Source organism: Heloderma suspectum, chromosome 7 (genome assembly GCF_057233095.1).
Source record: "Heloderma suspectum isolate Gila_16-S chromosome 7, 16-S_ref, whole genome shotgun sequence".
In the NCBI taxonomy this organism is placed as follows: domain Eukaryota; kingdom Metazoa; phylum Chordata; class Lepidosauria; order Squamata; family Helodermatidae; genus Heloderma; species Heloderma suspectum.
This window is the reverse complement of record NC_139464.1, coordinates 95563153-95574712: the sequence shown is the minus strand read 5'-3', so window position 1 is coordinate 95574712 and position 11560 is coordinate 95563153. Positions and strand designations below refer to the sequence as shown.

The 11560-nt window shown below is 48.3% G+C and overlaps 1 protein-coding gene across 1 annotated transcript; it reads right to left on the bottom strand.

Moving 5' to 3' along the window:
* Nucleotides 1-4647: 4647 nt before the first annotated feature.
* PIM3 (Pim-3 proto-oncogene, serine/threonine kinase) lies at nucleotides 4648-10553 on the bottom strand. The gene is made up of 6 exons (XM_084810943.1): nucleotides 9842-10553; nucleotides 9080-9189; nucleotides 8783-8833; nucleotides 7943-8306; nucleotides 6473-6649; nucleotides 4648-6340 (listed from the first exon to the last, which is right to left on the bottom strand). The coding sequence occupies exons 1-6, from the start codon at nucleotides 9924-9926 to the stop codon at nucleotides 6156-6158; spliced, it is 972 nt and encodes a 323-aa protein (XP_084667069.1). The 5' UTR covers nucleotides 9927-10553; the 3' UTR covers nucleotides 4648-6155.
* Nucleotides 10554-11560: the final 1007 nt, after the last annotated feature.

Below are 11560 nucleotides of genomic sequence, written 5' to 3'. Positions count from 1 at the left end.
TGTCCCCAAAAGACTCCCAGAGGCCTCCCAAACGGCATTATTTCGGTTAAAGAAGTTGGGTCGGGGATCTGGGTCTGGGAAGAAAGGCATTAGGATGAAGAAGAATGTGAGGCATGGCTTTGGAGATGGCTCTTTGCAGGAAAGAGAGCATCATTTTCATAGCATGACAGGAGGGAGCAGCAGAAGCAAAAGCGTGCATGAAAATAACCTTCACATTCAACGTTTTTGGTCGCTTGGGCATGTGTGTTTTTCCCTGCTAAAATATTTTGGACTAAAATGGGTGCTCTCTATACTAAAGCCACTAAGTAACAACCGCGATGTTAAAACTAAGATTTACAGAATAGACTAGAGGGATGAGTATGGGGGACACACCAAAAGACACTGAACCAGTGCAGTCGTGGATAAGTGTAACTCTTGTTAAATGTAATTGACATTTTAATAGAAACGTTACAGGTCACCATGTGTTCCTAGCAAAATTGCCTGGCTTTCAGGGTAGGGTTGCCATTCTGACTACCCATCCTCTCCCCCTCCCCTGAACTTGCTCTGCCTTTCACAGCAGTCTGACAGTTTAGCAGGTGAAGCTCCTCCTGGGATAGAGATAAAGTGATAAAAGCTCCGGCTGCTAAATCATTGTGTGTCTGCCTGCTTTGAAAAGTGGAGAGAAAAACAGCTCAAAGAGCTGGCCGCTCTTTACAAAGTACACATTTTTAATGGCTCTTTGTTTCCTTTCCTTTCTGAGAAATTAACACCTAACTGAATGTGTGAAAATATAGAGTCTTAACAATGACCAGCAATGGAGGAAGAAGGCCGTGCCAGCCTCCCCCTGTTGAATTTCCATCAGGAATACAGTTCTTAAAGGCATGATAGCCCTGGTGGTAATCCTCATTAAAATTAATATTCATCTAAAATCAAATGCCAATTTCAGAGGTCAGATTGCCAACTTTTTATGGGTCCTGCACCTCTCTGGCTTTAATAGCAGCCTTACATCCACTAATATATTAGGTAAAGCTTTTACTAGCATGGAAACAAATAACAGGGAAAGCTTCCCTTGATAAATGTGTGTTTGTCAGATCTGCTGCTGATGGCGGGGCTGAAAAGGTGATATGAGTGGCCATGGGTCACAGATGTCTGCGTGGGGTGTGGGGTTAGTATCGGTGTCTATGGGAGGGTTACATGTGCATACTGTTTAATGTGGCAAGCTGGAAAAAAATGGGACAAATGGGAGTAACAGTGTCAGTTCTAAGAAGTCTCCATCCACCATGGACCTCCCGACTGTCCTTCCTTGAGGCTTACATCATAGCCTCGGTCTTTCCCACCTGTAAAATGGGATCATGATATATATGCCTCAGAGGGCCTGTGTTTAAAATATCTGTGGACTCTTTTTTATTATTATTTAAGAAGATTCATTTTTTGAGATCACAGAGAGCTTTTTTTTGGTCATTGTGGTTTCAACATTTTGCTCTGCATCTGTAGCTGTCTATGGGCAGCATCCAATGCTGCCCCTGCGCCTCCACTGATTGCATTGTATCAGCAGAAACCACCACCAGCGCCATAGGACGCTAGTGCTTCTAAAGCAACCAGAAGTGAGCCAAAATGATCATTTCCGGAATGGGACAGGTCAGTGGAGCTCCATTCTGCAAGCTTCACTGACCTGTTCAGTTCCGGAAACTAGTGTTTTTGGCTCGTTCCACTTGCTTTAGGAAGCGCTAGTTCCCTGGTGCGCCAGCAGTGGTCCTGCTGGCACATGGGTAGCATTGCATACTGCCCTCTGACTCTGAGCGCCACAGGCTGTTAGGGTGCCTGTCCTGTTGCTACAGAATGCCACTTTGCCTCTACGTAACAACATAGCGATGGCCTCTTCTTTTTAATCTGATAACAACAAAAATGTACCAACTGATGATGCCCTAACACTGATGTTCTCTAACTGTGGGCTGGGATTTCTCAGAGGAGACTGCAAGATAGCTTCAGGAAAGGGTGCATATGCTGGGATTCTGGGGGTGAACCACTGTCAGCGTGTGTGTGTGTATGTGTGTGCAAGTGAGCCTTTCTCTCCCTCCCTGTCTTTGAGAAACTCCACGCATATCAGCTGGAAGAAGGACTACTGCCCTTTGGGCTAATGCCTAGGTAAGCCAGGATGGCCTTTTTCCTTGGCAAGGGTGGCAGGGCTGCAGGCAAAAGTAGGGAAAACTCTAATCTACATATTTGGATCTATGTATTCCAGCCTCTCCCAGCCTGGTCCAGATGTGTTGGGGCTACAACTCCCATCAGCCCTGGTGTGGCCAATGGCCTGGGATGACCAGGCTTGCATCTGGAGGGTACTAGACTGGCGAAAGCTGACATATTCCATGTGCAGCAGATGATGTACACAAGAACAACCGTATCCCCACCTGCTAAATAGATTGGGAATGGGACAGAGGGAGACCGCTTTTTGAAGAGATGCTCAAGTTTAGAAATTTGGAGAAATGCTTCTGGCACAGTCTGCACTTGGAGGTAATGTCTCTCTCTCTCTCTGCGTGTGTGTGCGCACCAGTGCCAACCTGGCTGCCTGTCGTGTAATTTAACACTGACCTAGAAAAGCCTGATGCACATATGATGTCTTTCCACTTCAGAGAACTAGATGGGAGGATCAAGCTGCACAGTGAAGCTGCTTGGAGGGGAGGACTACTTATCTTTATAATCTACCACATACCTATCCTTCCTAGCTCTATTAAAAATGGGAATGTTTTTGATAACTTATTTCTCCTAGCTTTAACTGACAGGGGAAAGTTATCTATATATGTCCATCCTTCGGTCCTCCCATGCAGCCACCATCCTCCTCCTCTTTCTCCTCCCTCTCTCCTCCACCCACTCACCCACACCTATCTGTTCTACTCTATCATATTTAAGCCACCTTTAAGGGTAAAACCCATTCATAAAGAAAAACTACCATGTTTAAACTTCCTGATGTTCAGTTTAGAAATCTAAAGATGGTTAGCATCAAGCTTCTTTGTTGTGCTCCTGTGGATATAGGAGCACAACAGGATATAGGATCCTATAGGATATAGTCCTATCTATACAGGACTAATATTAAGTCAATAGCACTGGAAGATGGCAATTTTCCCTTTCTAAGAGGCCTACCATCAGATCAGATGGTGGGAGGAGTATTCCAGTGTTCAGAATTTGCATCTGGCACTGCTGTGGTCACAACACAGGCATTTTGGTCAATGTTATGTTCTAATCCAGCCTCCAGTCCTTGTAAACAAACCTATTGGGTCATTCATTTTCATGAAAAGCACACAATCCTCCGAAACTCTCAGCAGTTCTGGTCTACTGCAGCCTTCAGCCATGTTGGACTACAACTCCCATCACCAATTAGCAGGGATCACAGAGTTGCAGTGAACATCTGGGAGGGCACCAGGTTGAGGAAGGCCGGTCTTCTAGCACTGTTAAACCCAGTGAGGGCCATATATGTAGTCACCAAGGAGAGTGTCCAATGCAAGGTGTGCTTGCACACTACCATTGACATGAACATCTCTTAAGAGCCACTTCAAATGTGCAGAAATAGCACTATAGCACAGCCTGGCCTGCTTCAGAATGATAATTGGAGACCATGTTTGGAATTTCCCCTCACTCACCCTGGTAAGAAAACTCTTTGCATATGGAAAGTTAGCATGAGGCAGAAGGGTTTTATAATAAACCTCCCTCAGTTATGTGAGGTGTTGTTTATTTCTAAAAATATTGGTGAGCATTCAAACATAGGAAGTCTGAAGGCGTACTGTCCAAGAACAATTCTACACATGTGCACTGTGGTCTCTAAGCCTTCCCCAACCTGGTACTCTCCAGACATTTTGGACTGCAACCTCCATCAGCCCTGACCATTGGCCATGTTGGCTGGGGATGATGGGAGTCATAGCCCCAACACATCTGGAAGGTACTAGATTGGGGAAGGCACCCAAAGCAAGTTTCTTTGCTTGCAAAATGTATATACTAATGGAAACATCATATTACTGTGCAAAACATGGGCTTGAAGACCCGTTCCTTTCCAGAACAGTGTTCTTGAGCAATGGTGGGGGTGGGGAATACCACCAGGTTTCTTTTCCTTTTTTTAAGTTCTAGTGGGGTTGGGGTATGCATATAGAGCCAAGATTTACTGTAGCATCACAGAGAGGTACTTACTCAGTTGCTCAAAATTTACTTCATACTAAGGAGTAAATATTGGAACCTGTTGGCAAGCAGTTGCACTGGGGAAGTACTGATGTGCTGGCAAACACAGTATGAATGCATTTCTGTAGGCAAGACAACTCTTGCAAGACAGGGACCTAGAAGAGCCTCATCCAATTCCTAGAAGCCATGTGCAAATGGAGGAGGATAGGTAGCCATGTGCAGATGGAGGGCAAGACCAGCCTACAGCGATCCTAGTAACCAGTGCAGCCACAAAGCAATTAACACTAGAACCATACTAGTTACCAGGGCCATTGGGGCCTGGCCTATGACAAATTCCTATCACCTCGTAGGTTACGACAATTACATATTTAAAAATTAAGACTGCAACCCCCTACCCGTTTTTCTGAGAGGAAGCTCAATGAGAGCAGACATGTCCAGGATTGTATTGAAACCACTTGTCTGGTAGACTACTACTGAGTTCAAAGGAATATACCACACATGTTTATCTACAAAAAAGTTTAATTGAAATACCTGTATAAAAAAATATGATCTCCATACATTTCACACTGTTAAACAGAAGAAAAAGAATCCAAATCAAAGCTGCATAAATGCAACCAGATCACAGAACACACAGCTATTAAAATAAATTAAGGTTTATGACTCTGCCACTCTCCCTTCCAGAGCCAATGCACAAAGACTGTACAATGTCAATAATTTAAAACCCTTCCAAACAGCATTACTTTACAGTTCTGGTATGTAAATAATACCAGACAAAAAAGGCATACTGACTAACTTTTAAAGTCATTCTAGTTCCCTTAAATTAGACTTTGTACAACAATTTTCCATCTTCCAACCAAAAATGAAAAAAACCAACACAGGTATGGTCAGACTTTAAATTTCTTTTCTTTTTTAACGAACTCCAAAAAACAAAAAAAAAGGAAAAAGAGACAGATAGGAATGCAAAAACAAGTTGTGGACCAACCATAAGAATTCTCATGACAGGAATAACGAGAGAGAGAGAGAGAAAGACAGTGCGCAAACGAGAGCGCAGTGTTGAATAATTCTAAACAAATAAATTAGCTAAAATAAATAGCCACAGATGAGACTGTGAGAGGTCATCTAAACTCCAGACAATAAATAAAACTGCATAATACATGGGGAAAAAACTGAAATTTACATAAACACATTATACAGGTATGGAAAAAACACACACAAAGTCCTTGAATATTGCATTGATTGTGCATTTAACATGCCCATACATACTTTTAAGACTTGCAGGTTGGGGGAGTTGAGAAAGGGCCTTTTTTTGTGCCCAGTGGTAGAGATGATGAAATGAAATATGAGTGAGTGTTCCTGATAAACAGCTGATAACCTGTGCAGCCTATTGGAAATATATTGTGGAGCAGCCGAGGTTGTCTCGGGGCGGGGGCGGGGGAGGCGGGCTGGGAAAGAGCTAGGAAGGAGTGAAATGTTTGTGTTCAAGTATTCCATCACCAGTGGATGGGACTACTTCATTCAATCACTGAACATGTTCTCCAATGCATCATAAGAGCTGCTTCCCCACCAGCACTGCAGTAAGGGGAGCAAAATCCTATATTGCACTGGATCTTCTTTGGACATACACAGCTCAAAAAAGAAAGTCCCACTGAAGCAGCTTTCAAAAAGGCACTCAAAAAGCAAATAAAATCTAGTCCAGGCTCTATGAGAGCAAAAAGGTTTACCATGTTATTTAAAGAGGTCACTGCTTTCCTCAATAAAAAGGTCAGTCTTTTGACTAAGTACTGGCCTGCAAACTCCCAAACATCAGCGTTTCCAAAGGAAATCTCTCATTCCAAAGCAGAAACCAGCAAAAAGGGGGTGGGGAAATAAAAATCAATTCCCTCAGACAAAGATTCAAACTACAGAATAATGAATGCATTTTTTTCTAGCCCCTCCTACATATTGGCAGCAGCAGCACTCAGGTCTTTTTTTCCTGCTTGTAGCTCCCCTCCCTTTGCAAGGTCCTCAGTATTTCACAGGCTCTCATTGCTTGAGCTTGTGCTAGACACATCAGTGTCAATGGTCCGTAGCCTTATGTCACAGTCTTCTGACTTCACGACTTCTGATTTGTGCATCCATGGGTGGTCGAAGATTTGCTCAAGTGTTGGTCTGTCTGAAGGCCTCAGTGAAAGGCACCATTTGATCAGTTGTTGGCACTCTGAAACACATGTAGAAGACCGATTAGGGAACGGGGGACAGGACGGGGGTGGGGAAGCGGAATCAACCCCCATTAAAAATGGGAGGGGTGGGTTAATAAAGTTGTTGTGGGGGTTCAGGAATCTAAGCTTACCAGGTGAAATTCTTCTTCGAAAGTATAACCGTCCTCTCAAGATCTCTTCATCTTGCTCAAAAGGGATGTCTCCACAGACCATGTCGTACAGGAGGACACCCAACGACCACACAGTTGCTGATCTTCCATGGTATCTGTGGTAGCGAATCCATTCTGGAGGACTGTATACTCGTGTTCCTGTAATGGAAGGCCACAAGACCCCCTTACATTAGCCAAGGGGAACTATTCATTAAGATGACATTAGTAATATGTTTGTTTTTCAAAGCTCTGGGGGGTGGAATCCATGCCACACACACATACATGAGAAAATCCTAGACCTTAAATCATCCCCAGTATTATATCATGTTTTAATCTGGGCCCGTAGGTTGTGCTATTTTGTTGCAGTGGTTAGCACAGCTTCCCATCAGCTGACTGTTTACTAACATAAAGCTCCCTCTCCCTGACCACGTGGCGTCTGCAGCACCACACCAAAAATAGACACAAAAGGACAAAAGGAGAGATGATGAAAGGAGAGAGGAGAAAGGGGAAAAAAAGGTAAAACTCAGGTCTTAGTTACTATATATGACTAATCAGCTTTAGTCAGGTCCAAAAGCATGTGAAAACATATTGCCCCCTTTTTAATAAAAAGGAAAGAAAGAGAAATGCAGGGAATTCTTTTTAAAAAGAGAGCAGTGAAATCTGCCTCACACATAAGAGGCGGTTAGCAACTGCCCTCCCTCTGCACTGAGCTGTTACTTGGATACCAAATAAAAGCTGGAATTTGTGATGCTGAAGGTCACATGGCCATGAGGCTCTAGTTTCACAACAAACAGATGTTAAATGCTGCAGCTGACTAGGAAAGGGGAGGGGAGAGGGAGAAGAGTCACTCATTTATATCTATCACATTCACCTTGAAAAGAGAAAAATCCTCTTCTCCACCCATGTGTAAAAGAAGTGTGATAGATTTCCAATAACAAAAAAGAATTTGGAATATTTAACTTGGAACTCAAACATCCACTTTAAAAAATGTTATTTAAGGGGAGGATGTCTCCTACCCCCTCAATCTGCAATGCGGGACTTCTAAAGCATCATATAGAGAAAAAAGAGACTGGGAAGGGGAAACGGGTATCAGGGGCTGGGAGAACAGAGAAAATAATACACGGAGAGGCACAGATGGAATACTGGTAAACCTTGAGTCAACTGTAAACACATCGCCCTCTAGGAAAATGCCCTTTTTCTCCTAAGGCAGGGAAAATATAAACTGCTGCGTCACTGCCTGGAATCGCTTCTATTCCTACGCAACTGGGCGCACCCCTGCCCCCTGCCCGCAAACTGCCTCCAGTGCAAAGGATTTAATTACTGGCTGCTGCGGCAGAAATATCTTTTGTTAGCAGTAGATGGTATGAATGTGACTAAGACAGAGGGGGATGCGCTCATCCATCCATACACACACACAAACACACACACGTTGCGGATGGGAGGGGCACATACCATCAAAATCAGTGTAGACTGTGTCCTTGAGGATGGCTCCAGACCCAAAGTCTATCAGCTTCAGCTCTCCTGTCCTGAGATCCACCAGGAGGTTCTCATCTTTGATGTCTCTGTGCACCACCCCACAGTTGTAGCAATGGCGCACTGCCTCCAGGACTTGGCGGAAAAAGCTCCGGGCCGTCTCCTCGTCCAGGGCTCCCTTCTCAGTGATGAAGTCAAAGAGGTCTTTCACCAGGTCTGGCCTTTCCATGATAATCAAGTAGCCATCAGGCCTCTCGTACCAGTCCAGCAGCTTGATCACACCTCGGAAGCCTGAGCCCACTTTCTTCAACAGGACTATCTCCAAGGGCACCATTACTCCACCCTGAAAGGAGAAGGGGGGGGGGGGAGCAAAGGAAGACATAATGAAGCTTTTGGAATACAAAGTGGGGAGGGGGGGAAGCAGAAGGGAAAATCCTCTTTCTTGGCCATTTGAAAACACATCACACGTCTTCCTGCAAATGGAAACTCCAGCACTAATGCATGGGGGCTGGCAAGCTAGAGCGATGGGGAAGTCCACAGCCACTCCACTGGGTGTCTCTGCTGCTGCCGCAGTCAGAAGGGGAGGGCAGAGGGGGGAGAGGAGGAGAAGAAACCCCGCCAAATCCCCCCCCCCCCGTAAACAATAACAGAGGCTGGAGAGGCAGCACCAGCATGGAGGGCATGGAAGGGGAACCCACGCAAAGAACAGACGGTCCTCCATTATTAATGAAGGGCAAGGAAAGCATAAGGGAACGTTTAGTGGGGCAAAACACATGCACGCACACACAGGGTTTTGTGATCCATCCCATAGATACTTACAATTGTGCCCCACTCTGTCACTCTCTCCTTCACCACATGCTTCACAGCAACCTGGAAGCAAGGAAGAAAGAAGAGAAGGTGAGGAAGGCCAATCTGTGAAGCTGAAGGCAGGTGCTGGGCGCTGGGGAGGGAGCAGAGATTTTGCCTGTTGCCACGGGTGGAATTTCCAGCCACCGGCAAAGGTTCAAATTCTAGAAGTGCCAGCAACACATTTGGGGCACGGGGGGGGGGGGCAACAAAGCCTTGCAGTTGGGGCTGTAGAAGGGAGAGGGGGTCACATGAGGCGCCTCCTCTTACCGGCAAGCCATCTGCGATCCTGTTCCCGGCATAGACTGTGCCAAATCCCCCGCTGCCCAGCACAGAGCCCACTTGATAGATTTTATCGAACGGCTCCTTCTCCACTTTCACTAGAGATGGAAAGAAAAGGGAAGGAGGGGTGGGGGCGAAGAGAGAAAAAAATGTTGGAAGCGATCTATTGACGGAATGTTCGGTAGACAGAAAGCAATCCCACCCCGGGCAGGGCGGGAAAAAAATAGGGCAATCGGGGTTGTCTCACCCCACCCAAATATCAGAAGTGGCTGTATGCACACGCCCCAAGATCAGCCAATTCATGCGAGGGGGTACAATGAAAACACCACCACTACTTGATGCGCAGAAGGGGCTTTCTTGTTTGCTTCTCCAGCCCCTTTCCTGCCCATCCTTGGGCGAAATACTGGAAACGCCACATCGGACGCGACACCACTCCCCATCCGCTCCAAGCCATGTTACCTTAATAGGGAACACACGCGCGCGCGCGCGCACACACACACACTCAAACCCTGGCGCTTTCCAGGATGGGGGATTTTTAAAAGAAAGGAAAAAGCCGAAACCCCATCCCAATTCCTGAGATCTTGGTCAGGAAAGCTGCCGTCGCTGCCACGCAGACGGTAGACAGAAAACACCCGCGCGCGCGCCTGTCCTCCCCTCGCCACGTACTACACACACACACACACACACACACACACACAACACACAAGAGCATCATCGCCACCAAGAAGGGGAATGTCCTTCATTGTTTACCTGGCTGCAGGATCTTCACCGGCAAGTGATCCATGCTGGTTGGGTTGCAAAGGTGAGCAAGCGAGCCAAACTTGGAGAGTAACATCTTCCAAAGCCACAAGGAGGACGGGCGGGGAGGGAGGAGAAGGCAGCCCCGACGATCGGGACGCGGGTCCTTCTCGGCCGGCCGCCTCGATTAGACCGCGGCGCAAAGCCCCGCCGAGGGGCGCAGTCGGAAAGGGCCGGTGGGGCGCAGGCTCCTTCCCACGGCGGGGAAGCCTTGCCAGCAGCTGTCCTCGGGGTCTCTCCCACCCAAGAGTTGAGCGGCGGGGCCGATTCGTATTTTTCTGCTTCCCCCTCCTCAGAAGTAGACACGGACTTCCGGGAAACAAAGCAGCCAAAGGCAGAATCCAGGCGAAATGCAATTATGTCCTTCAAAATAATAACAATGAAACACCCGACGCGGGGGGGAAAGAAGGCGACGCTCTTCGTCGCGTTTCCTGTGGTTGCGCGCGTGGAAAGGGACCCGCTCCAGCAGCAGTAATAACTGATGAGAAGAAGAATGCTGGGGAGTTGCAACGAAGGTGTACAATCCGCTCCTCCCTTGGAAATTGCCGTGGGACTCTGAATTCAATCCAGCGCCGCAGTGAGGCGGGAGCCTCGGAGGAGGAGGAGCGGCGGCGGGGGTAGCAACGGCGCAGCCCTCGCCCGGTCCTCCTGCTCGCTTCTGAGCTCAGTTACACCGCGGAGCTGCCTCTTAACTCTCAATATTCTGGTGGGGGAAGGAAAAAGGGCGCGCGCGCACGCGCACGCACGCACGCGCGCACACCCGATATCCCTCCGCGGGGAAGAGGCGGCAGCGCGGGGACACGTCTTGCGCCTTCTTCCCTCCCTCCACCCGGAACGGGTCCAGAAAGGGCTGGGCGCGCGCTTTCTCGAGCTGCGAGCCGGGACTGCGGAGCCTCGCCCCGCGATAAATACAAGGGGCGGCGGGTGTCTGTGGGGGTCTGTGTGCGTGCGCATGGGGGTGCTCGGAACTATTTGCTTATAGTAAGAGACGCGCAGAGTTACTGTCTGAAAATATCTCATCACCCCCTTACACACGGGGCGGGGGAGGAGGAGGAGGGGGAGGTTCTCTCATTTGCATGCGCTCGGGGTAGGCGCCCAATGAGAGGGGCGGCTTTTCAAAACGAATGCCCGGCTCCGGCCAGTCAGGAGACAGCGGGTCTGTGTATGCCGCGGCGGAGGGCGGCTTACGAGCACAGGGCGGGAATTCCTAGGCGCGCCTCGCTCGCGCTCTGCTGTCCTGGCGGCGTGGAGGAAGGTCGCTCTCGGCAGAGTTGAGACGCTGCGTCTGAGGCGGGGGGCGAGCGGGGGGGAGCCAGCCAGCCGGCCGCCGCCGCCCTGGTCACCGTGCTGGGACGCGCGTGGGGAGGGGCCGGCCTTTCTCCTCTGTGCCACTTTGAGATTACCCCCCCCCCGACACACACACCCCTCCCCCAAACCGCGCCATTTAGGAACCTTCCTTCCTTCGACAGATTGCAAGCCTTGCTGCAGTCGTGGACTCCCCTCCTTCCCGGAATAATGCCTCAGACAGACACGCACCGGATGCGCGCTGCCTTTGGAGGCAGATCAAAATCAAGTCGCGGGAAGGAAACTTGGCACCGGGACACAGGCACCCCCCCCCCCCGGTCCATCAGTCGAGGGTTAATTCTGTCAGTCTGGATTGCAAAAATGAGG